The sequence below is a fragment of the Orcinus orca genome, chromosome 8, assembly GCF_937001465.1.
Source record: "Orcinus orca chromosome 8, mOrcOrc1.1, whole genome shotgun sequence".
Lineage (NCBI taxonomy): Eukaryota > Metazoa > Chordata > Mammalia > Artiodactyla > Delphinidae > Orcinus > Orcinus orca.
The window spans coordinates 107,024,219-107,048,726 of record NC_064566.1 but is presented as its reverse complement, the minus strand read 5'-3'; the positions used below and the strand labels follow the sequence as shown (position 1 = coordinate 107,048,726).

At 50.5% G+C, this 24,508-nt stretch overlaps 1 protein-coding gene across 2 annotated transcripts in view; it reads left to right on the top strand.

Moving 5' to 3' along the window:
* LOC101270320 (opioid-binding protein/cell adhesion molecule) overlaps nt 1-22,907 on the top strand; it is a 1,084,701-nt gene extending 1,061,794 nt beyond the window's left edge. Inside the window, exons 7-9 of one of the 2 annotated variants that reach the window (XM_049714323.1) lie at nt 286-437; nt 1,331-1,357; nt 17,603-22,907. In XM_049714323.1, coding sequence (XP_049570280.1) covers nt 286-437; nt 1,331-1,357; nt 17,603-17,703 — 280 coding nt within the window. In that variant the 3' untranslated portion in view covers nt 17,704-22,907. The remainder of the gene's footprint in view (nt 1-285; nt 438-1,330; nt 1,358-17,602) is intronic. The other variant, XM_012536988.3, reaches the window with a different exon arrangement.
* The last annotated feature ends 1,601 nt before the right edge of the window (nt 22,908-24,508 follow it).

The following is a 24,508-nucleotide window of genomic DNA, read 5'->3' as shown; positions in this document are numbered from 1 at the left end:
GATGGACCTTGTTTCAGAATCAGATTAGCTGTAGACACGGTGGTCTTCAAGGACTAGGGGAATGCAGCCCTGGAGCGTGGGCACCCTTCCCTTTCGGCCCCTGATGGAGGCCGCGGTGCTTACAGCTGGAGGGTAGATGGGCTGGCTTAGTCCGAGGGAAGGGCTGTGAGGAGGAGAGTGTGTGCGTGGATCCCTCTGCGCCGTCTGGACTTCCCGGGGCCCTCCTGTCTGCTGCCTCACTGTGTGTGTGCAACCAAACCCGTCGCTCCTCCTCTTTTTTTGCAGGCTGGCCACCGGCCTGGACGGCCTGAGGATTGAGAACAGAGGCCACATATCCACACTGACCTTCTTCAACGTCTCAGAGAAGGATTATGGGAACTATACTTGTGTGGCCACGAACAAGCTTGGGAATACCAACGCCAGCATCACACTGTATGGTGAGTGCAGGAGGCCTGGACGTGGGGCTTGGCGGGGCGGGGGGCTTGCAGGGACTCGGGAGGGAGGAGGGCGCACCCTGCTTGGCCTGTGTCCATCCATAGGGCTCAACCCCCCACCTTAGATGCAAACGCACCTCTACCTCATTCTCCTGGCACACGGTACGTGGTGTTTGCAAGGTAACTGATAGCTCCTGGTCTCGTGCAAGGTGAGCTGTGCACCTCAGCAAAGGAATCAACCTAACTCTGAACCAGGTTGCACAGTGGTTACCGTAAACACGACGGAACCATGGAACAGGTCGATTGTGGTACTGTCTACTGGTCGGAGGGGAAATTAGATATAGTTTTAAGATACCCTCTACAGTAAGAGTCGATGACTCCAGGGATCATATTAAAAATCTTAAACCAAGTTACCTGCTGCCATCATGATTCTCATGTTGACTGCATGTCACGTTCTCATTCATTGAAATGAACGGAGCAGGGGGCTTGAGTCCTCATCGGGACGACTGCTCTGTCCACAGCTGAGACAGCCATCCCTTCTCTGCAGGTCTCTCCCTCCCACACGGCGGGAGGGGCCTCCAGAGTGGCCCTTCGGGAGACCTCACCCTCCCTCCCTCAGCTCTCGCGCTGCTGTGTCCATCTCCTCGTGCCACATTTCACCCCACGGGCCAGGCCCAGCTTGTGGCGATAGTCCGTGTGTGTATGTGCATGTTTATTTGGGAAGCGTCTGGTGAATAGGACGGAAGGGTATTCATTTTTCACGTGGACCTCAGACCCAGAACAAGCTTTCAGCATTGACATGAACTAAACTTTGTCCACCAGCCATCTGAAATGTGTGATCTATGTCTTTTGTTTTCTCTCTGCATTGTGTGTGCATTTTGCTGTGTGTGTCTTAGAACTAAGCCCCTCATCAGCAGTGGCAGGTGGGTACAGCACGTTCCTTCCCTCCTCTGCCTGCCTGAATGCCTGTGCTTTTGATTCCCACCCTCCTTCAGAGACAGGCTCGCCAGCTCCACCGCCTTGGTGTATTTCTCCTCAGTGGCTAGACTTCAGGGGGTTGGTCTGCACAGGTTAGGTAGCAAGCATGTAGAATATGATGGCTTTCACACACGTGCATATGAAATATCGTTATATGTTTCCGGAGAAGGGCTTTCCCCCCCTCCCACCCAAACAAACAATAAACTTCTACTTGGTGGCCTCAGCAGCAGCGAGGGGAACCCAGCCTAGACACCAAGTGGATTACCAGATGATTTTCTCCATGGGGAAATCACACTAGCATGAATGTATAATTTCTCCAGCCCAAGGCAGAAAGGGCTAATGACTTAATTCTGAAAGCTTCATTTTCAAATGGAAGTACTTGGGTCATTATTCATAATGATCATAATATCTACCAAGTATTTATTGGTTTCCAGGCATCATGCTAGTTCCGTGCAAGACAGGTTACTAGCTCCATTTTAAAGATGGGTAAGAGGAGGACCCAGGAGGCTAAGTGACACTGAAGTACGCATAGCTAGTGAAGAGGTGCTGGCGAGTTTGCCCAGAGGATGAGGGTGTGAACCATGGGCGCACACACACTCCCTCACGTGCCAGATGGGGCCTCAGCTCTGCAGCTGCCCTTTCCACAGCTCTGGATCTGAGACATCATGGGCCACTGGCTCTGCCCACACCTCAGTGTCTGTGAATGTCCATCCCTAGGTCTTGATAAAACTTAGAAGAGGAGTGGCTGGGTTGCTGCTCTGCCACTGACCCTGCCGTCACCCCTGAGTCGGTGGGGTTGCCCGGGGCGGGATGTGGCTGACAGTAGGGTTCCAGGACTGACAACGAGGTGATCCGGGCACTTGTCCCTCTGTACCATTGACTCAGGAGAGAAGTGTGTCACAGCTGAGAACAACAGTGTGTGGAGATGACTGATACATTCGCCGCCTAGGGCTGCCGTAACTGAATAGCATAGGCTGGGGGCCTAAAAAACCAAAACTTGTTTTCTCACAGTTCTGGAGGCCAGAGGGCCGAGATCAAGCCAGGAAGATCTGTCAGCTGATTTTGATGAGGGCTCTCGTCCTGGCTTGTAGACGACCATCGTTCTCACATGGCCTTTCCCCTGAGCATGTGAGGAGAGGGAGGGGGGAGAGGGAGTGGGAGAGAGAGGATGGAGAGGGACAGGAGGGTGAGGGAGAGAAGGAAGAGGGGGGAGAGGGAGAATGAGAGGAGGGAGTGGGAGAGGGGGAGGATGGAGAGGGACAGGAGGGTGAGGGAGAGAAGGAAGAGGGGGGAGAGGGAGAATGAGAGGAGGGAGTGGGAGAGGGGGAGGATGGAGAGGGACAGGAGGGTGAGGGAGAGAGAGAAGAGGGAGAGAGTAGGGAGAGGAGGAAGAGGGAGGAGAGGGAGAGGAAGGAGAGGGAGTGGGACAGGAGGGAGAGGGAGAATGAGAGGAGGGAGTGGGAGAGGAGGCACAGGGAGAGGAGGGAGAGGAATAGGAGGGTGAGTGAGAGGGAGAGGGGGGAGCGGGAGAGGAGGGAGGAAGGAGAGGGAGTGGGACAGGAGGGAGAATGAGAGGAGGGAGTGGGAGAGAGAGAGGGAGGGAGAGGATGGAGAGGGACAGGAGGGTGAGGGAGAGACAGGAGGGAGTGGGAGAGAGGGAGGGAGAAAGGAGGAGAGGTAGAGGGAGAGGAGTGGGAGAGGGACAGGAGGGAGTGGGAGAGGAGGAAGAGGGAGGGTGAGAGGGAGAGAGAGGAAGGAGAGGGACAGGAGGGAGAGGGAGAGGGAGTGGGAGAGAGAGAAGAGGGAGAGGGAGTGGGAGAGTAGGGAGAGGAAGAAGAGGGAGTGGGAGGGAGAGAAGGAAGAGGGAGGAGAAGGAGAATGAGAGGAGGGAGTGGGGGAGAGAGAGGAAGGAGAGGGACAGGAGGGAGAGGTGGAAGAGGGAGTGGAAGAATTAGAGGGACACAGGAGGGAGAGGGAGTTGGGGGAGAGGTAGTGGGAGAGAGAGAGGGAGCGGGAGAGGAGGGAGGAAGGAGGAGAGGGAGAGAGAGGATGGAGAGGGACAGGAGGGTGAGGGAGAGGGAGAAGGAGAATGAGAGGAGGGAGTGGGAGAGGAGGGAGGAAGACAGAGAGGAAGGAGAGGGAGTGGGAGAGAGAGAGGGAGCAGGAGAGGAGGGAGGGGGAGAGGAGGGAGGAAGGAGAAGCAGAGGGAGGGGGAGAGGAGGAAGAGGGAGAGAGAGGAAGGAGAGGGAGTGGGAGAGAAAGAGGGAGAGGAGGGAGGAAGGAGAAGGAGGGAGTGGGAGGAGAGGGACAGGAGGGTGAGGGAGAGAAGGAAGAGGGAGGAGAGGGAGGGACAGGGAAAGGAAGGAGAGGGAGTGGAAGAATGAGAGGGAGTGGGAGAGAGAGAAGAGGGAGGGAGAGGGACAGGAGAGGAATAGGAGGGAGAGGGACAGGAGGGTGAGGGAGAGAAGGTAGAGGGAGGGTGAGAGGGAGAGAGAGGAAGGAGAGGGACAGGTGGAAGAGGGAGTGGAAGAATGAGAGGGACACAGGAGGGAGAGAGAGTGAGAAGAGGGAGGAGGGAGGAGTGGGAGAGAGAGAGGAGGGAGTGGGAGAATGAGAGGGAGAGGGACACAGGAGGGAGTGGGAGAGAGAGTGAGAAGAGGGAGGAAGAAGGAGAGGGAGGGAGAGAGAGAGGAGGGAGAAGGACAAGAGGGAGTGGGAAAAGGAGAGTAGGGAGAGAGAGGAAGGAGATGGAGTGGGACAGGAGGGAGTGGGAGAGAGAGAGGGAGCGGGAGAGGAGGGAGGAAGAAGGAGAGGGAGAGAGAGGATGGAGAGGGACAGGAGGGTGAGGGAGAGGGAGTGGGAGAGGAGGGAGGAAGGAGAAGCAGAGGGAGGGGGAGAGGCAGAAGAGAGGGAGTGGGAAAAGAGGGAGAATGAGAGGATGGAGAGAGACAGGAGGGAGAGGGAGAATGAGAGGAGGGAGTGGGAGAGGAGGGAGAGAGAGGAAGGAGAGGGAGTGGGGGAGAGAGAGAGGATGGAGAGGGACAGAAGGGTGAGGGAGAGGCAGAAGAGGGAGAGAAGGAAAGGGAGGAGAGGAAGAAGGAGAATGAGAGGAGGGAGTGGGAGGAGAGGGACAGGAGAGGAGGGAGTGGGAGAATGAGAGGGAGAGTAGGGAGTGGGTGAGGTAGAGAGAGGATGGAGAGGGACAGAAGGGTGAGGGAGAATGAGAGGAGGGAGATGGGGAGGGAGTGGGAGAGAGAGAGGAGGGAGAAGACGGAGTGGGACAGGAGGGAGTGGGAGAGAGAGAGGGAGCGGGAGAGGAGAGAGAGGATGGAGAGGGACAGGAGGGTGAGGGAGAGAAGGTAGAGGGAGGGTGAGAGGGAGAGAGAGGAAGGAGAGGGACAGGAGGGACAGGTGGAAGAGGGAGTGGAAGAATGAGAGGGACACAGGAGGGAGAGAGAGTGAGAAGAGGGAGGAGGGAGGAGTGGGAGAGAGAGGAGGGAGTGGGAGAATGAGAGGGAGAGGGACACAGGAGGGAGTGGGAGAGAGAGTGAGAAGAGGGAGGAAGAAGGAGAGGGAGGGAGAGAGAGAGGAGGGAGAAGGACAAGAGGGAGTGGGAAAAGGAGAGTAGGGAGAGAGAGGAAGGAGATGGAGTGGGACAGGAGGGAGTGGGAGAGAGAGAGGGAGCGGGAGAGGAGGGAGGAAGAAGGAGAGGGAGAGAGAGGATGGAGAGGGACAGGAGGGTGAGGGAGAGGGAGTGGGAGAGGAGGGAGGAAGGAGAAGCAGAGGGAGGGGGAGAGGCAGAAGAGAGGGAGTGGGAAAAGAGGGAGAATGAGAGGATGGAGAGAGACAGGAGGGAGAGGGAGAATGAGAGGAGGGAGTGGGAGAGGAGGGAGAGAGAGGAAGGAGAGGGAGTGGGGGAGAGAGAGAGGATGGAGAGGGACAGAAGGGTGAGGGAGAGGCAGAAGAGGGAGAGAAGGAAAGGGAGGAGAGGAAGAAGGAGAATGAGAGGAGGGAGTGGGAGGAGAGGGACAGGAGAGGAGGGAGTGGGAGAATGAGAGGGAGAGTAGGGAGTGGGTGAGGTAGAGAGAGGATGGAGAGGGACAGAAGGGTGAGGGAGAATGAGAGGAGGGAGATGGGGAGGGAGTGGGAGAGAGAGAGGAGGGAGAAGACGGAGTGGGACAGGAGGGAGTGGGAGAGAGAGAGGGAGCGGGAGAGGAGAGAGAGGATGGAGAGGGACAGGAGGGTGAGGGAGAGAAGGAAGAGGAGGAGGGAGTGGGAAAGGAGGGAGAATGAGAGGAGGGAGAGAGAGTGGAGGAGGGAGTGGGAGAAGAGAGACAGGGAGAGGAAGAAGAGGGAGTGGGAGAGGCGGAAGGGGGAGAGGGAGGAAGGAGTGGGACAGGAGGGAGTGGGAGAAGAGGGACAGGGAAAGGAACAGGAGGGAGTGGGAGAAGGAGAGGTAGAGGGAGTGGGACAGGAGGGAGAGGAGGAAGAGGGAGTGGGAGAGGGGGAGGATGGAGAGGGAGGAGGGAGTGGGAGAGAGAGCAGGAGAGGAAGGAGAGGGACAGGAGGGAGGGAGTGGGAGAGGAGGGAGGGTGAGAGGGAGAGAGAGGAAGGAGTGGGAGGGAGAGGACGGACAGGGAGTGGAAGAATGAGAGGGAGAGGGACAGGAGGGTGAGGGGGAGGCAGAGGAGGGAGAGGCAGAAGAGGGAGAGAAAGAAGAGGGAGGGTGTGAGGGAGAGAGAGGAGGGAGTGGAAGAATGAGAGAGAGAGGAGGGACAGGGAGAGGAAGGAGAGTGAGTGGGGGAGGGAGTGGGAGAGGGAGAATGAGAGGAGGAAGAGGGAGGGTGTGAGGGAGAGAGAGGAGGGAGACGGAGAGGGAGTGGGACAGGAGGGAGTGGGAGAATGAGAGGGAGAGGAGGGAGAGGGACAGGCAGGAGAGGGACAGGAGGGAGAGGGAGAATGAGAGGGAGAGGAATAGGAGGGAGAGTGGGAGAGGGAGAGCGCTGGGGGGTGGAGAAGGGCTTCCTGGTGTGTCTTCTTATTAGGACACTAATCCTAGCCAATCAGGCCCTACCATTATAACCTCATTTGACCTTAATCACTTCCTTATAGGCTGCATCTCCAAATACACATGGGGGGTTAGGGCTCCAGCATATGCGCTTGGAGGACACAATTGAGCTCCTAGGAAAGGCGCAGCCTCATGTCCCCACGCAGCCGGCAACACAAAGCCCGTGTGAACAATTAGCTTGTTGGAACCCATTTTCCACTTCTGTCTCCCCTCTCCACCTAACCTGAATGCATTCTATTAAAGGACCATTCGAACATTTATAACCGATCTGCTTAATCTCCCCAAAGCCACACAGACAGACACCCTGCATCCCAGGCACGCATCTGGGTTTGCCATCAAAGACTGGGAGCTTGGTTTTTGGAGACCCTTTGGACTCTGCGCTGTGAACCCATCCCAACATACACTCATGACAGGCCTCTCGCACAAACATGTCTTTCCTATGTTTCCTACCTCCACACACAGAACAAAGGGAAGTGAGATGAAAGCAATGTCGAAAGGAAGCAGAAGACACAGGCCATGAGGACAGCGGGCTGAGCCGGGACGTGCTTAGAGACAGCATGGGGGTGGGTGACGCGCAAAGCTGAGTCAGTGGCTGACCTTGATGTGGGGTGTTTCTTCCTCACCCGTCACCACTTGCTGCCCCTCCAGAAGCCGCACAGACAGAGCAGGTCACCCAGCTGCGTGCCAGCTCAAAGTGGCCTTTCACACTGTGCACTTTTCTTAGCCCCGGGCCACTGCCGGGACTGGAGAGGCACCGGAAGGTAGAGAACAGACCAGCACGGAGATGGGGAAAACTGAGTTCCAGTCCTGACTGGCACAAACCATGCTGCTCTCTGTTCCGTGGTTGCCTGTAAAATATAAGAACAGAACAAAACAGACTCCAGGCTCTTGCCAGCTTTCTAAGTCTCTGTTCTGAATTTGAAAAACAAAGGGAAACTAGGCTAAGAGGCAGACCTCCAGAACCTGGCGTCTGTAACCTTGGGAGTGGCAGCAGGTGCTGTGCCTATTGCAAGCGACTTGCTCGAAGTATCCGCAAGCTTTCTCAAGTGGGTGAGGCACTCGGAGGCCACCTGGGCCCTGGCATCCTGGAGCCCGGCCAGGTCCGCACGCAGCAGGGGCGGGCGGGCTCAGCTGCCTCTTGCAGAAGCTGCTCAGGTTCTCGACTTGCCAGCCCATTCTGCTTCCACTGGGTCTTGAGCAAGAGGCCCCATCCCCCTGTCCTCAGGGTGCAAGGAGGGAACGTTCTGAACCTGATTACATCCAGCACTGCAGAGAGTGTGGGGCAGTAATGAGCCGTGTAAACGGCTGTATTTCTGTATTACTGGAACCGGCAGGGGAGAGGGACAGAGAAGGCAAACAAAACCAGAACGCAGGGGGATGCTGCCGAGAGACAAACAGATTTCTCACACGTCATCTGTGCAACTGCAGCAGCAACACAAATAAGTTACATCAAGAGTTAAGTATCGGGAATGGGCACCGCTCCTAGGAATCTTGTCGTTGCTAATGCAACAGCTGGGCTCAGGACTGTTTCCTCAAGGCAAAGCCTCAGCCCCTCAGAGCAGCCAGGAAGAAGGCCTGCCTCTTGGCCCCTGGAAACTATGAGGACAGAATCTATATTTCCTTTTGCTAATGGCCATTCCTCCAGAGTAAATATACATACCAGGCTGGCTCTTCAGACAGGATTTTCATCAACTAAAGGCAGCCGGACCAGCTCTTCTCATCCTGCACCCTGGGCTTCCCTCACCCAGGGTCCCCCACGGAAAGCTGGTTCACGCCCTGCCCCCCACCTGCACTCCTCTATAAAGGCTCCCAACAGCCCCACCTTTCCCCCAGGTGGCTCCAGGTGAGACCTGAGGGCTGGGTGCAGGAGTTGAATCTCCCCTCCCTTCACCTCCAATCCAGCCCAATCCATGCCCCAGTCTCACGGCCTGCGTCCCCCCGAACACCCAGCCTCCCCTCAGCCCCAGCCCTCCCTGGCCCCCAACGCCCTGCTTCTGCTTCTAGGATGTGACCCACTGTGCCTTTCTTCTTCCCTCTCGGCCTCAATCTGCCTCGAGCCCCTCCACCTTCTGCCCGGGGGTGGCATTACAGCAAGAGGAGAAGGGTCTTCTGTGTCTTCAGGCATCTTCAAGAGTTGTATCTTAGCCCACCGCTTTGGGTGCTTTAAAAATGCAGATTCCTGGGCCTGGTCCCAGACCCATTTCATGAAAACCTCCCGGGATGGTCCTGAGTATGTGCTTTGCAGGCAAGCTCTCCCAGGGAAGCGTAGGCACCCGGGAGCCAGACAGTCTCCGAGCAGCAGTCTGGGGGCTCCCCAGTCCGTGTCCCCAGCACTTGCCTCAATTCTGAGCCACAAGACGCTCTGCTACCTGAATGTCCCAGGGGAATCGCCATCTTTCTCCCCCTGGCATCCCTTCCCTCCTCAAACGTGCACCTTATCTTCTCACCCACCGCCTCACTACAGCCTCCACGGCCGTTCTAACCCTTTCCTCTCCCTCACCCCACACCTGTCAGCCAGCAGGTCGGAGCAAGCAGGCACCAGCCCTCCCGCCACTGCTGGGGCACGGGCCTTGTCTGGCTACGACATTCTCTTACCGGTGGGTGGTCCCCTTGTCTTTGATAATCTCTCTTCAATCTGCCACTTCAGGGCCAGGTGGCCCTTCCCAAACTCAGGATGAACCTGTTCACATCCTGCTGAAAAGAAAACCAAAAAGTTCATTGCAGTTCTGTCATACAGAGTGAAGTCAGAAAGAGAAAGACAAATACCGTATGCTAACACATATATATGGAACCTAAGAAAAAGAAATGTCATGAAGAACCTAGGGGTAAGACAGGAATAAAGACACAGACCTACTGGAGAACAGACTTGAGGATACGGGGAGGGGGAAGGGTGAGCTGTGACAAAGTGAGAGAGTGGCATGGACATACATACACTACCAAACGTAAGCTAGATAGCTAGTGGGAAGCAGCCGCATAGCACAGGGAGATCAGCTCGGTGCTTTGTGACCACCTGGAGGGGTGGGATAGGGAGGGTGGGAGGGAGGGAGGCGCAAGAGGGAAGAGATATGGGAACATATGTATATGCATAACTGATTCACTTTGTTATAAAGCAGAAACTTAACACACCATTGTAAAGCAATTATACCCCAATAAAGATGTTAAAAAAAGAAAACCCTCGAAGGCCTTTCCTGCTCTGAGATCAACCTCCCTCGTGGCCCCAGGTTCCCCACTGCCTTCTCTGCATCCACCATGCTAAACACCCGCCCCGCCCTGCCCGGGATGCCCGACCCTATTGCACAGTCCAGCCTCGACTATGCTGCTTCTGTCCATCAATTCACTGATTCAGTGAATGTTTGTTTCGAGCCTACTGTGTGCCAGGAGTTAGATTTAGGATTTAGGTACCGAGAGGAGGAGGAGGGAGAGGAGGGAGTGGGGGAGGGAGAGGGGGAGGAGGGAGAGGGAGAGGGAGAGGAGACTTCCCAACCTCCTACAAGCAAGTAAATAGACATTTACAATAGAATATAGAATATAAGTGCTGCACTAGAGCAGAGAAGAAGCTACTAGCTAGTAGGTGTCAGCCAGAAGGGGCTTCAGACAGCTCAGAACCCTTTGAGGTAAGTACGCCTGGAGCGCAGAGAATTTAAGCCATGAGACTGAATCCTTCCCGCAGACAGGAATTCCACTGTAGAAGGACACGTTAACATCCGGTTTTGCACCCAGGTCTGTCTTACCTTAAACCCATGTTTCTTTCTAACCCATAGGTATACTGTCTCTTCCAGTGTGTTGAAGGGTCACAGAGGGAGGCGTTTGCCCTCTTCTCTGCCTGATAAAATTGTACTTACCCTTTAAGCTTCCACTCAACGGTACCCCATCCATTAAGTGTTTCTGAACCCCACTGAAGAATCACTCACCCATCTTTTGGACTCTCTTGGTAGTTTACCCTTAGGCTTATATTTTGTTTGTATTTGTTTCTGCACTAAAGGATGTAGCCCTGTATCTCGCAATAGTTATTGACCAGTAAGCACTGGTTGGATTAATAAATATATCTTCCAGTCAATGGGGCATCCGTTACAGCCTCCTACAGGGTAAAACTCCCCACTAACCAAAGGAAGGTCAAATACTCAAAAGGTCTTTAGTCTCCACTGCCCCGCAGGGAAGCCAAGTCAACATTGCTGACACTTTCCCTTGCATTCCAGCCCCCCTTACGTCCCACTTCTAATTTGAAATTTAGGGTCCCCTCCCTCAGGGTCTTTCTCCCTTGTGAGAAACAGCCTGACAGACTGTTTAGGAAGGCGTTCATCAAATGATTTCTTCTTGCAGAGACATCAAAAGCTGCATGTGCCTGTCCATTTCCTGCTGATAACGTATATGATTTTTATTTTCCAAATCCACAATTTAAATCCAGGTGGGAGGGAATGAGTCAGAGAGAAACACCATCGTTTCTGGCTGATGGCAGCAGCCTCATCATTTGTGTTTTCCCCAACCTGCGAAATGCCAACATATTAGGAAAAAATATGCAGACATTTCACATTTCGTTCCTCATGAGGCTCCTTGTCACTGCCTCGCGCCCCTACCCTGCTCCGTCTGAATCACTGACATCTGGCCGTTAGCCTGAGCATTTAGACTTTAACACAGAGCACTCGGGCTGTGCTGATGTCAGCACATGCCCCAGCTTCCGGTTTGGCGCAGACCAAAGCCCTGCTTTTTCCAGGGTTGTGATGAGCTGACTGGTTTGAATTAACCTCTGATGTGAACTTCCTAGGCCGTGGGCTTTGTGGGAGCACAAAGCAGACATGGCTGCCTTCTTGGCTTCTCTGTCCGCCTGCCTTCCTGGAGCTGCGAAGCCCCGTTCATCTTCCTTGTAGAACAACACAGGGCCCTGTTTTCTGCTGTAATTAAAGACAATGAAGGAAAAGCTCCCTTTGAAGGGGAATGATGCACCTTCATCAGCCGGCGCTGCTGAAAATAGGTTTACGTTTCCCCAACAAGTGTAACACACACATCCTCTAATTAGATTTCCTCGCTCCTCTTTTAATCACCAAAAACATCATTATCCTTTTGGTTCCTCATTAGGAAGGTCACATAGTTCACATTCATATTTATAAAACCCATACAAATTTCAGAACAAAACTGTATCTTAGACTCCAGATGCCTCCTTGATCTCACTGCGCTATCACCAAGTTCAACTCAGCTGCGGGTTTTTATTTTTCTCTTTTCTTTCCTTCATGTGATCACCCTACCGCCTGCTATTTTAGTAGGATTACAGCAACACTCTGCTTTCGAACTTCTTGCTGAAGAACTGTATGCCTTATTTTCGTTGCAATCGTGGAAAGGAAAAGGGTGACATTTCAATACCTTTCTCGCTTGTTATGGACCGTCCATTTTTAAGCTTCACAATCTCTTGTGAGGCAGGATCCTCATCAGTAAACTTATATAGTTTTCTGGGAGCTCTGCGCTGAGTTTGGGTACTTTGATTTTCAAAATCTATTCTTCCAGAGGGTGACCAGCCAGCCCAGGAGCGCAGCAGCAAACCCTTGCTTCCTGGAGAGCTAGGCCTGCAGGCTAATTCTATGCTAAACCCTCAACCAAATTTGCTTTTTAAAAACGTGTAGTATATTTAATTTAACAAAGTAAGTAGCTTCCACAAAGTGGACTTTATTTTACTCATTTGTCTGTTTGCCTCTTTCTTTATTTACTGTCTTACGGCTGCTGGGCCTCACACGTGGCCATACCATAAAATCTTCCCTCCGGCCCAGAGTACACATACTGATTGACTGACCTTTGTGACATTTACCATTTCTGGAATTTGTCTCTTGATCATTTCTGCCTCTTTATCTCTTCTTTCTGTGTGCTGAGGGCTAACTTATTTTGGTCTGCATATGTCCTCAAGGTATTTAGTTGTCATTGTTGTCATTCACAGTTGGTTTTGTGGCTTTGTGTCATCTTGTGAGCTTTTCAAAGATGCTCCACTTCAGGAAAGAAGGAAGCAATACGTTTTTAGTGTTGAGGAAGGGAAAAGGAGCGGCTGGAATGAGGGGAAAGGGCATAATTACACGTTCTCACTTTTAGTTTATCCCTGAAAAATATTTAATTAAGGCTGATGTTTGTAAGAGCTGTTCTTTTAGACTGAGTCACTGTTAACCATAACTAAAGATTTCTTGAATGTGGTGCTTGCCCACAGAAAGAGCCGGGCTTCTACAGGCACCTCCTCAGAATAACTGGCCTTCTCTGGGAAGCCTTTACCTGTGGTTGGAGCCACATCACGTCTTGTCAGGAGAGACCCGTCACTTGCTAAGCCAGAGCCACGTTTGCTTTCAGTGGGTGTTTGGCAATTATCTTTAAGAATTCAGTATACACAGGGTCTCTCTATTTAGAGCAGGAGCCCCACAAAAGGTACGATTTTAGAGACTAGCAGTTATAGTCCTGGTTCTAATCCACCCAACTGTTATTCATCCTTTACTTATACTCAGTGGTTTCATGTATCATCTTCACTCATCCTCAGAGAACCCTGCAAGTATACAGAAAACCACCTCCGCACATATCTTATACATTAAAGAAAAAAAATGTTTGAGAGCAGTTAACCGTCTCATCTGAAGTCATCCTGCGAGTGACTACCGGAGCCAGAATTCACATTCAGTTCTCCCTGATTCCTGAATTCACTCCTCTTAGACAGGCAGGGTGCTCCTGAGATGAAAGGGAGGTTGGATTATTTTATTCCAAAGGACTTTCTTCTCAGAGTCTGTGAGGGCTTAAAACATATTTGTGTTTCTTTATTGATTTAGACTAGGACAGAGGAATTCTAGGTCCTAATGGAGGATAGGGGGACTTCCCTGGTCGTCTAGTGGTTAATACTCCGAGCTTCCACTTCAAGGGCCGCGGGTTCGATCTCTGGTCGGGGAACTAAGATCCTGCAGGCAGTGTAGCGCAGCCAAAAAAAAAAAAAAAAAGCTAATGGAAGATAGGGTGTGTGCAGGCAGAGGCTGTGCCTGTCTTCCTCTTTGGAACAGAGCCTGACACGTGAAAGCACCAGCACACGTTTGTTGAGTGGGTGGCATGGCTTCCGAGGCCAGCGTGGGGTCTGCTTCCCTCGCAGACTGGTCCTTTGCGCTTGGCCTTGCCACAGAGCATGGCTTTGGACTCTCTCATTGCCCTGCCCAGTGCCCCACACCCTCCTCCTAGGCCCTAATGGCCGGAGGTCTCTCTCACCCATCTCACCTCTTCATTCTCACCTCCCAAAACCCAGCTCAGGATCAACGTATTTGGAAAAGGTCGAAACAAGCCAGTATTATCCTCAACTAACAAGTGGAAGGTAGGGGGTATGGACCCACCAGAGCAGCCCTTCCCACGATCACATGACTACTTCCTACCAGACACTATCCTAATCCCTCCAGTCCTTCATCCTGAAAACTCCACATTATTACCCCCATTTCCAAGGAGAAAACTGCAAGTGCTCTGTCTGAGATCACATAGCTGGCAAGCCGCAGAGTCGGGATTTAAGCCCAAATTGGTCTGAAGCCAAAGTCCCAAGCGTCGGCTGCACGTTTACATTGGTCAGAGGCTTTACCCCAAAGGGTTTAGGGCTGCAAAGACAGAGCAGCGAGGCCAAGGCAGGGCAGATGCATACAGTAATCATGGGACCACACCAGGTCACTACAGCAGCAGTCCACTGCTGCTTCTGTATTAAAGCACAAAGAACATTTGCATAATCAGGTGAGTGGCCTTAGCATACAGAAAGCCTATGGGAGAGACCCAACCCAGATTCTTCTTTTCCCCTCATCTCCAGTAGGATCAGGCTTACCTTGAAGATGCCATTAAAGGATCAGTTCAGGGCTTCCCTGGTGGCGCAGTGGTTGGGAGTCCGCCTGCCGATGCAGGGGACACGGGTTCGTGCCCCGGTCCGGGAAGATCCCACATGCCGCGGAGCGGCTGGGCCCGTGAGCCATGGCCACTGAGCCTGTGCGTCCGGAGCCTGTGCTCCGCAACAGGAGATGCCACAGCAGTGAGAGGCCCGCGTACTGCAAAAAAAAAAAAAAAAAAAAAGAATCAGTTCATTGCTGATGGCCTTTGTCTTACATTCCTCCAACATGCAATATGGTACACGGACGTGAGCCACTCTCTCCCGGCTTTGAACAAAGCCCGAGAGCCTTCCTGTAGGCCCCTCGCTTCCTGTAGGCCCAACTGCCAAATCTCAAGTGTGTCCAGGATCCACAGGAGGAGAGCACGGCTAGTTTAATCTCTGTCCTAGTAGATTAGGTAAGCGCTTTGGCCAGAATAGCTCAGCCCTTTCTCATACACTGATTGGCCAAAGGCCACTGACGATAAATTGCCGTGTCATCCGATGCTTAAAGCAGGGCTTATAATACCTGCTAGGGAGTAAAATTTCCTGAAAATGCATAGAAAATGAGGCTGCAGAAAAGGAAACGTTAGGGTCCAGGAATGTTTGGTGCCCTCTTGCTGTCTCAGGAGATGGCATGCTGGGTGCAGAAGGCAGGAGTGGGGATGGCTTTGCACCACTGGAAAAGGCCATCTGGCTGCTCCCCAGCTGTCCCTTCTGGGACCAGATGCAGAGTTTGCAGGCATTCAGTAACTCAGGCTACTAAGGAGAAGAGCTCAGAGGTCATCCCTCCCAGCCTCCTCTCACTGCAGGTGGGAGAACCAAGGCCAGAGAGGAGCTGGCACTCAGCTAGGAAGCAGCAGAGTCACATGGAGAAACTGGGTCTCCAGATCCCCAGGCCATTATTCCATGATGCCGTGGCCTCTGAAAAACATGCGCAAAGGACTGTTCTCCATAGAGAGGAAGTAAGAGTTGTGATAATCAAGGGCACCAACCCTGCAGACAGAGTGACTCGGTTCTAACCCAGCTCTGGGTGTACTGTCTCATGTGGCCACAGGCAGGGTACTTACCTGCTCTGCTTCTCAATTCCCCATCTATAAAACAGGAATGCCATAGGGTTTCATAAGGATAAAATGGATTAGATGTTCAGCATTTAGAGTCATGTTTGGCACACACAAAGCACCATCTAAGTATGCCTTATCTCATCCCCCCAGGCGGGCTGAGCAGGCTCTATGCCTACCGAGGCCCCTCAGAGTTCCACTCCTTGGAGAACTCAGCTGAAGCGAGCTGAGGCTGTAACACCCCTGCCTAAGCAGCATGAACATCTTCCTGGCACTGCGACCTCCCATCTTGATGATTCTTCCTCCTTCATTCCCTGCAGCTCGCACTGCTTTGTCTTCCTAATACTTCCGAATACTCCACGTGCTGGTAGCATGACATCCCCAGAAATGCTAAGCCCACTGGTAGAACTTGGAATAAAGTGATTCCTAAACTAAAGGCCTCTGTCTGTCTAGAATGGAGCCCATTCAGTTGTTTCCTAAGTTGATATCAATATAATGAATTAGACACACGCACATGCATACATATATATATAACTAGTGAATATATATCATATATATAATATATACTTTAAATATTCTTTACAAAAACATATGGGTCTTATACATCTGTGTTGCCCATTTCCTTTTAAACTCACTTAAAAATCTAAATCACTCATCTTTTGCAGAAGACAACATAGGGAATTACCTCGAGCTTCAAACTGGGCCTTTTCCAACTCAGCACATTCCGTAGGCCAGTACAGTTCCTAGGATATATGCCTGGACTGAGGGGCCTCAGAGTCAGGCTACTTTCTATAAATATTATGAAGCTGTCGTGGGGACCACAGCAATGGGCTAAGGACTGGACTCTTCCCTTATCTGCAAATACTCTATAAAAAAAGTACAGAAAACTATGAACAAGACTCTCGACCTATCAAGTAAATATGAATTTTTAGTAAACAGAGAACTGTACTGTAAATCAGAGGAAGAAAAGGAATCCTGTTGAGATCCCTGGGGTGGGAACAGGTGGATGCCAGCTGCTGGCGTGAGAGGACCATCCATCCCCAGGCTGACAGCATCACCGCCCGCCCAGCAAGCCACATGACCTGGCTCCTGTCTGAGGAGACCCTGCACCACTGAGGCTTTTTTCAGTAGTCAAGTTATTTCCAACAAGCCAATTTACTAGTAAAGGAGGTGGTGAAGCCCTGTTTCTTGCCTGTCACTCCATCCCTTTGTCACTGGCCCTACAGGGTTGCTTCTGATCCCTTGACTAACACTTAGTTTTGCTTTCCCCGGAATACTCTCTGCTCCCTGCTCGCTGGCTACTCTGGTCTTGCTTATGACCCTAAATTCTGATGCTGGTAAATAAAGGTGATGGAGGAATACAGGGGCAGAGGTGGACACTCAGCCTTCCACCCTGGGCCCTCGGAACAGGCAAGGCGATCCCAGTGCGCGTGGTTTGTCTTCTCAAGGATGCAGATGAAGGGAAAGGAATCGCACCTGTGATTCTGTGGTCTTATTTCACAGCGGAATGTGAGGGTTTCACGAGGGCTGTGTAAAAGGGCCAGAGAGAGGGAAGAAGAAAGAAAGAGGTTGAGGGAGAGCCCTGCCAGGCAGGGGCGTAAGGTGGCCGTTGGGTCTGAGAACGGGGGTCGTCTTTGTCACCTCTGGAGACGCATCTCTGACTGCTGGGATAAACCCAACCATAGTCTTTCAAACTCTGGGTGTACGTATTCATTCTTCCTCAGCGGCTTTGGGAGACGCCGCCCCAGTATCCCAGTCACACCAGATGAAAAGCCAGCCACATCAACACCTAGACTCCTGTGTCTCACAAAATCTTCTCTTCCTCTCCTTCCTCCTCCCACCTCTTCCCTCCACTCTGAGCCTCATCCCTCTCCCTGCCCTCCCAGCCCTGTCTGTTCTGGACACGATTTCCAAGGAGAGCACACAGGTAGAGGCGCTGCTTACAAAGACCCTGCCCTGCCCTGTCGGCCCGCACGTGTAACCACTCCCTCCGTCTGCCTCTTTCAGTTTTAAAGCCCAGTCAGAGCAGGCTGTGGTCCGGGCACCCCAGCAACAAGTCCCTTTGCGTTTCTCCCGGCGGGTGCTTTCCATTTACGCAGACTCGGAAGGGTCACTGGTGGGTGGGAGCTGCCCACGGAGAAGCATGTTTATGCGGTGCTTGTCACGGGATAAGGATGGTGCCCTCTGGGTGTGCGCTAATGGGTCTGTCTCTCTTTCTCCCACACAGGGCCTGGAGCTGTCATTGATGGTGTAAACTCGGCCTCTAGAGCACTGGCTTGCCTCTGGCTATCAGGGACCCTCTTTGCCCACTACTTCATCAAGTTTTGATAAGAAACCTTAGGTCTTCTGAGCAACGCCTGCTTCTCCATATCACAGACTTTACCTACACTGCGGAGAGCAAACCAGTTTGGGCTTCTTTTTGTTTGTCTCTGTTCTTCTTGATTTGATTCCTCTTTGGCTGGTTGTCTGTTTATTTGACTTTTCTATCCAGTTTGAATGAGTGGGGTGGGGGGGAGGGGTGTGCAGGGTTCTACCTTGTGTAGGATAATCATTCATTGGTGTGTCCAAAAATGGAATCTGTTCCTCTCCCTTGGCCCTTCCCTTTCCTCTGCCTTCCCGACACCATCACCACCAGCCCTGCCCCCCCCAGTAAACCATAAGCTCCATCTGGGCAGAAAATGTGCCTCGTGATAAACACCCTGAAGACACAACTTCACGTATAATGTAGTGCACAGCGAGAATTACATCCAAGTTTCCTATTAGCTGCATCTTCTAAGCTTTGGACCATTTTCCTGACTATAATGTACATATCACTCCTTCCATGTTTATTATTGTCTAACTACACGAGGGTTCACATCCTTTCTTTCTGGGAAGGTCTCTCTCTAAATATATATGAAACATCGCCATCTTTTCAGCCATTCTGCCCTATCTGCTTTCTCTACCAGCTACAGGGATTTGTAGTTTAGGGATAGGCACACAACCCAAAACTAAACATTCAGAAGTCATGTGACCGAATAAAGGGGGAAGCATTCTGAGGATGGTACTTCTCTCAAAAACATGCTGTCCAGGTCATAAACAATGATCTATAGATGGCTGTTAATTTAGGTTTTATCAAGCTCTCTATGAAAGTAATCATACGGTTATCCATCTACTCAACTGTCCGATTGATCTTGATCGTTCCATCCACTTATCTACCCACCCATCTTCTTCTCTAGCAATCTATTTTCTTTATCAGTCTGTCAATGTAATTATCTAACACGTCTTTCTATGTCTTTGTTTCTTTCCCCACTCTTCACTCTCAATCCATCACCACATTAATCTCTAACCATATTGTGTCTATTCCACTGGATTCATGTCTCCTCTACCTTCTGCAGATATTGCCATCTTCAAAATGACCTATATCAGCTTCTCATGCGAAAGCCAATGATCTCACAGGCTAACAACATAGAAAGGCAACATGTCATGGACTGTCTGGAATGTGCTAGCCCATCTACCCAAAGTAGATACTGGTAAGAGATGGACAAAAGTAGCAATCGAATGGTCGGTCACTCACTCTTCCCAGCAGAGACTGTGTATTGAGAAACACCTTCTTGGGAAGCAGATAAGCCTTGGCAAAGCCTCGATGAGTATCGTGTTTTTTCTTTCTTACTGGAAGGACAAGGTGCCAAAATTCATGTTTCTCTCAGCCTTTCAAGAAAGTGCATGTCAGGAAGCTATGGGACTGTGCTTAATAGCAAGAAAGCGAGAGAGAAAACACAGCTCCGTCTCTGCAGTGTGAAGAGAGCCGTCCACCTGAGTGGGGTGACTTCTGCTATTGTCTCCTCTCTGCTCCAGTTTTGGTTTCATCTGTTTGAAAACTATCCAGTAAAAAGCTGATGGAAGCCAATTACATGGCGGGTGTGTTGACAACGCTGGTATATGTTTCAGGAAGCTCTTCTGAGCTGAGGGCACTTGAGCAACTGACAGTTTCCAAGCACTTGATTAACACAACACTGCAAACAGAAGGGGAAAGTGACACACAATTTCCTCGGATACAGACTGCTTCTCCAGGAGCTTTGGGGAAGGATGCCCTCAGCTCTCCATGTTCAGAGCAGATCTTTCCAGAACACAAAGAAGAGCTGACCTGATCTTTCTGTATTGTCTCCTGGGACAAGAAGGACTCAGCCGGCAAGTGTGCCAGGGTTGCAAGAGAATGGCATTGGAAACCTGCAGGGCTGTGCCCTTGTCCCGTGCTTCAGGGAGTGACCTGCTGAGGATAAGAAGGAACATCGACAGTGACTGTCTCACAGACCCGCTGGAAAACTCTTTCAGCTCCACAGTCTAAAACGTGAGAGATACCAGCTCCACAGAGTTCCGTTCCTTCGATGCTTAATTGATCCGCTTCCTCTGAAATGTGACCTCTTTGTTTTTGTCCGTTATAGCACATGAACATGACGTACACAGTGGAGAAACACACACACACACACACACACACGTAGGCTGTCTTGGCGTACAAAAAGCTGGGCGCTTCCGTAAGAGAGCTGGCGTGAATGAAATTAATATTACACTTTCCAGCTGTAAACAGACATCTGCATTTCCCACGGAGTTGCCAGGAGCCAGACTGCGGGAACGTTAAATGATGTGCCAAAAGCAGTGTGTGGATTTCAAGTTCCAGGGACAGTCGAGAACAGGCGTGGAGTCAGAATTACAGGTCGGACATCAGCGTTTCAGACCTGTCACCACACGGGGCTCCTGGAGCGGGGCTGGTGTCAGACGCTGAAGGAGCGTTTAACGTGTCATTTGAATGTTCTGCTGGTAATACGCTTGTTCCTTTGGAGTAACAAGTGTGGAGGCTGTGGAGACGGTACCGTTTTGGAGAACGCGGTGCTTGAAATGGACAAGCTGGGCATACTCCTCACTCCGGGACTTGATCTAGAGGAAGGCGCCCGTCCTCCTTCAGCCAGGAGGATCCAGAACCTTCCCAGCACAATGAGCCTGGGTCTCAGACTCACTGTGGAACTCCGTGCAGCCTCTTCCACTGGCTACTGGGAAGCATGTCTGGTAGTTACTGGTTCCAGCCCTGTTTCAGAGGGAAAAACGCCTGCCGTTAATCCTCACCTGTCTGGGATAAAGGCGGCCAAGGAAACAAGACCCAAGGAAACGGGCCAGTGGGAAAGAAAACCCTTCTGCACAACAGACGTGCCCCAGCTGCTGGGTTGTTTGGGCTCCTTTGATAGGACAGGAGCTGTTACCCAGCATCTTGAAGCATAGAGAGCAGCAAACGCTTACTAAAGACAGTATCCATGCTCACTGTACACACGGCAGGCGGATAGATAAGGCCTGCTGGAGAGATTTTTTTCGAGATGCCAGTGATGGGGCCGGGGGTTAGGGGAGAGGAGGAAAAAATGAGTTATCAAGTCTCTGAGGACGTGTGGCTCTTCATAGGTTTTGCACGTGGGAAGGAAACCGAATAAGGCTTATCAGGAAATCAGGTGAGAGGAACTCAGCTATGTAGGTACTCTGAAACCCTCCCCCTTCCAAGACCAAGTTCATATGTATTCCCACCAAAGTAATTCCAGTGCCAGCGCTAGTGTTAAGGCCCTGGCCAAGCTTGTTTCTCAGTAGTTTAATGTCAAGTGCCTGATACAGTCTTCTGCAAGTTGAAGAAAATGCGTTTAGTTTTTCTCATTCTTGTTTTAACTGGGGGAGGGAGGCCATACAGGCGAGTGGTGGTCAAAACGTGCACCTATTTTATACAGAGAGATGACGTGTGGCTGTTCTGCTGTAGCTGTACTCAACTGAACAGAAGGGAAGTGCAGGCTGTGTATCACAGAGAGGCCTGGGGCTCGCTCTTCTGAAACCCATGCCTCACGCTAGACAATCCATTTCACGGGTTGGTCAGTTAGTTCTCAGAACCTGGGTGGGAAGTGTCCTCTGGGAGTCGGGACAAGTCCACAGCCAAGGATGAGTTCAAGGATGTGTCTCTGCACCAATCCAGCAACTTGCTCTCCACATGGAGGAGTTGGTGACCTCTGCTTATGCCGGGAAAAGTCACGTGAGAAGAGTAGAGCACCTTAAAGTGGGCGGCCCATCTCCAGGAGAGCTTGTCAACCGCAGTGCATCAGGAGCGGCTGTAGATTGGTGGGTACTTCCAGTGCCAAGGGAAGGTTTTCTCCTCTGTGGCTGTCTGTGGATGCCATCAGTAGGAGGGGAGGGATGGGGCCGTGTCATCTTTTCCAATCTGACCCTGAGTCCTCACCAGAGAAAAACTGGCTTTGTCATACCTGGAACCAGCCCCCCTTCCCCCGCAAAAAACCTCCACAGGATTAAAAAAAACAAAAAAACAAAATTTAATCTCTTTGGAATTCAAGAAAGTAGGGGAAGCAGCATAAAATGTTTCTAGTTGGCAAAATTCATTTTTTTTCTTTTTCTCCTAAAATGAGGATCCCTTGCTTTCGTTTTGCACGAGCCCTCGTCCTAGAAACTTATGCCCAACTGCCTCCCCGCCTACTCTTCAAAACTACCTTGTTTATTTTAAGACAAATAAGTTGGAGCGGTTGCAGTAAAACTTCACAGGTGTGTAGCTGGGAAGGCAACATTTTCAAAAAATACCGTATGATGAGAACTCCTAATCATCACTAACAGCCAACAATAAAGATGCCAGTCTCATTTCCCTCATTTCTTGAGAGAAGAGAAGTAAATGAAAGGAGGAAGAAATAGATATGCAATTAAAAGATGTGGCAAAAAGAGAGAGCTGAACCAGTGCAATGTAGCCTTCAGGTGCAGAACACTGGCGGTCCACGAGGATGCAGAGTGGACCCAATTAGACACGATTGTCATCAGCCTGAAAGTAGCCAGCGAAGCCTAATTTCCCATATTTTAAAAGACATTCCATTTTGTTTCTTTCAACAGTGCCCTTTTAAAGGCACAGGGTTGTTTCAGTTGTTCCATGACCCTAAGCGGGGAAGGAAAGATGGTGAACCCTCTACTCTTTATCTGGGGGGCCACATTCTACGCTATTGGCAGATTTATAATGATATCGATCACAGCAATGATAAGTAATAAAAGCTGCCCTGTGTTAATTAAAGGGAGCTTTTTTAATCATTCAGAACCTTTTGTGACATGTAAAGTGCAGTTGTGAGGAATGTGTGGGTGTACGAACATGTATCTGTCAAGTTCAGAGTCCTCTAGATTAAAAAAAAAAATTATGACTTATCAATGGTGCCGTTATAGATGTGTCAGACCATGGGTGTGCCCATTTTCACAATTATCCTTAAAACAAATCTATGTTCAAATGCTTTAAAATTTTATCACATGATACAAGAGTATAACTTTGTCAGCCTTCTAGAGTTTTTTCTCCTTCTATTTTCTTTCTTATTTTTTCTTTCAAAAATCAATGAAGACTTGATTTCTGTCAATAATTGTATTAAGGGTGAATATGCTACCTGAATTCTGTGCATGTTACATTGTAGTTGTAACCTTTTCTAATTCAGGATGAATATGAGATGGTTGTGATTGTGCAGTGTATCAATAAAGTTCAAAGAAATTTGTAACTTTTGGGGGGCTGTTTATTAGGACACCTCACTGGGTATCCAGGATTGGAGAAAACTAGGCAGGCTATGCTTCTCCCGTGTGTGTGTTTTAGGCTTTGGGAAGCAGATGCAACCAGAAAACTGAGTAGCATTTCTCTCTCTCTCTCTCTCTCTCTCATGCATGTATGTACCCACATGCACAGAGAATACTATGAAGCCTAGGCAATTTCATATTACAAGTGTATGTCACATATCTATTTATATCATATACTTACAAATAATATAAAATACAATATTATAAAATGCATCTGCAGCCTCAAAGTCTAAATTATTTATTGACCTAGGCTAAAATGAAATCACAAGAGAAGTTTCAGAAAAAGAGTGACCAGATACTGCTCGGACTGAGCAGAGTTCCTGCAGGTTGAGTCCACTCGATCAAGCACCACTTTGACAGGAGTCAGTATAAGAAAATATGGTGACTGTGATAACACATTTATTCCTAAAAGCACATGCCATTGGAGGAACTGTTCTCTGTCGTAGGTTTACTGTAGCATCTGTAGGGTAATAGCATGAGAAAGAGATCTGGAGAACGAGCTCCCTTCCTCTGTCTTTCCTAAAACATCTTTCTCTTTCAGTAAAGCTCCCACCACTTGGTCGCACATTCATCTGCCCTTCCGAAGGAACAGGTATTAACCTCTTTCTTGCAACCCAGATTCTCACCAACCATTTATACGTCAACCAACCCTTCTGAGCTCTGCCGTTGACTACATGTGTGATCTTGGACTGGACTCATCTTGGACTCATCTTTGTTTCCTCAGCTGCACCACTGGTGAATTTACCCCCCTCAGTGTGTTCTATCAAAATTCCCTGGACAGTTTTTGTTTCCCTTTCAACCACTGGAGTCCTAAGACTGCCCCCAAATAAAGCTTAGGTCAGTGGCCGATGATTATTTGGGCACGCAGCAGAAAGTGGGGGAAGATTCTTCAGCTATACAACTTCTCTGGCCAAGACCTCAAGCTGGAGTTATGAGGCTTGTTTCTCAAGGCTTCCTAGACAGACAAGGGCTAATCCTGACCTTTCATGACTCTGTTTCCCCTACAGGGGATGGAACACAGATAATTTGATAGACTCGATCATGTTCCTTGTAAATTAAAATACGGAGGACATGGTGGGTACCAGTGATGGAGCGTTTCTAATTTCCTCAGACTCATTGTAAAATCATGACTTGTCGAGGAAATGAATTTCCAGTTCTAACGTCTTAATGCCTTTTGTGCTCCCCGCCACCCTCTCCTCCTTCTTCTTCCTTTTAATCATCCTCTCCCCATCCTCTCCTGACCCTCTCCTGCTCCTGTTCATACCACAGCATTTACCCATCCATCTGCTTGCCTGCCTGCATAGACATTTATCGGTCTTTCACTTCATCTGGCCACTCAGCTCCATCAATCATCGATGTACCAATTTATTTCTCCATCAGCTAACCATTCACCAATTCATTCACATATTATTCCCCCATTTTTCTAACCCTTATTTCATCTATTCACTCATGCACCTCCCTAATATGACAGTTCCCCACCTATTTATTTAAACTGTCTAGCCATTCTTCTCCTGTCTATCCATCCAGC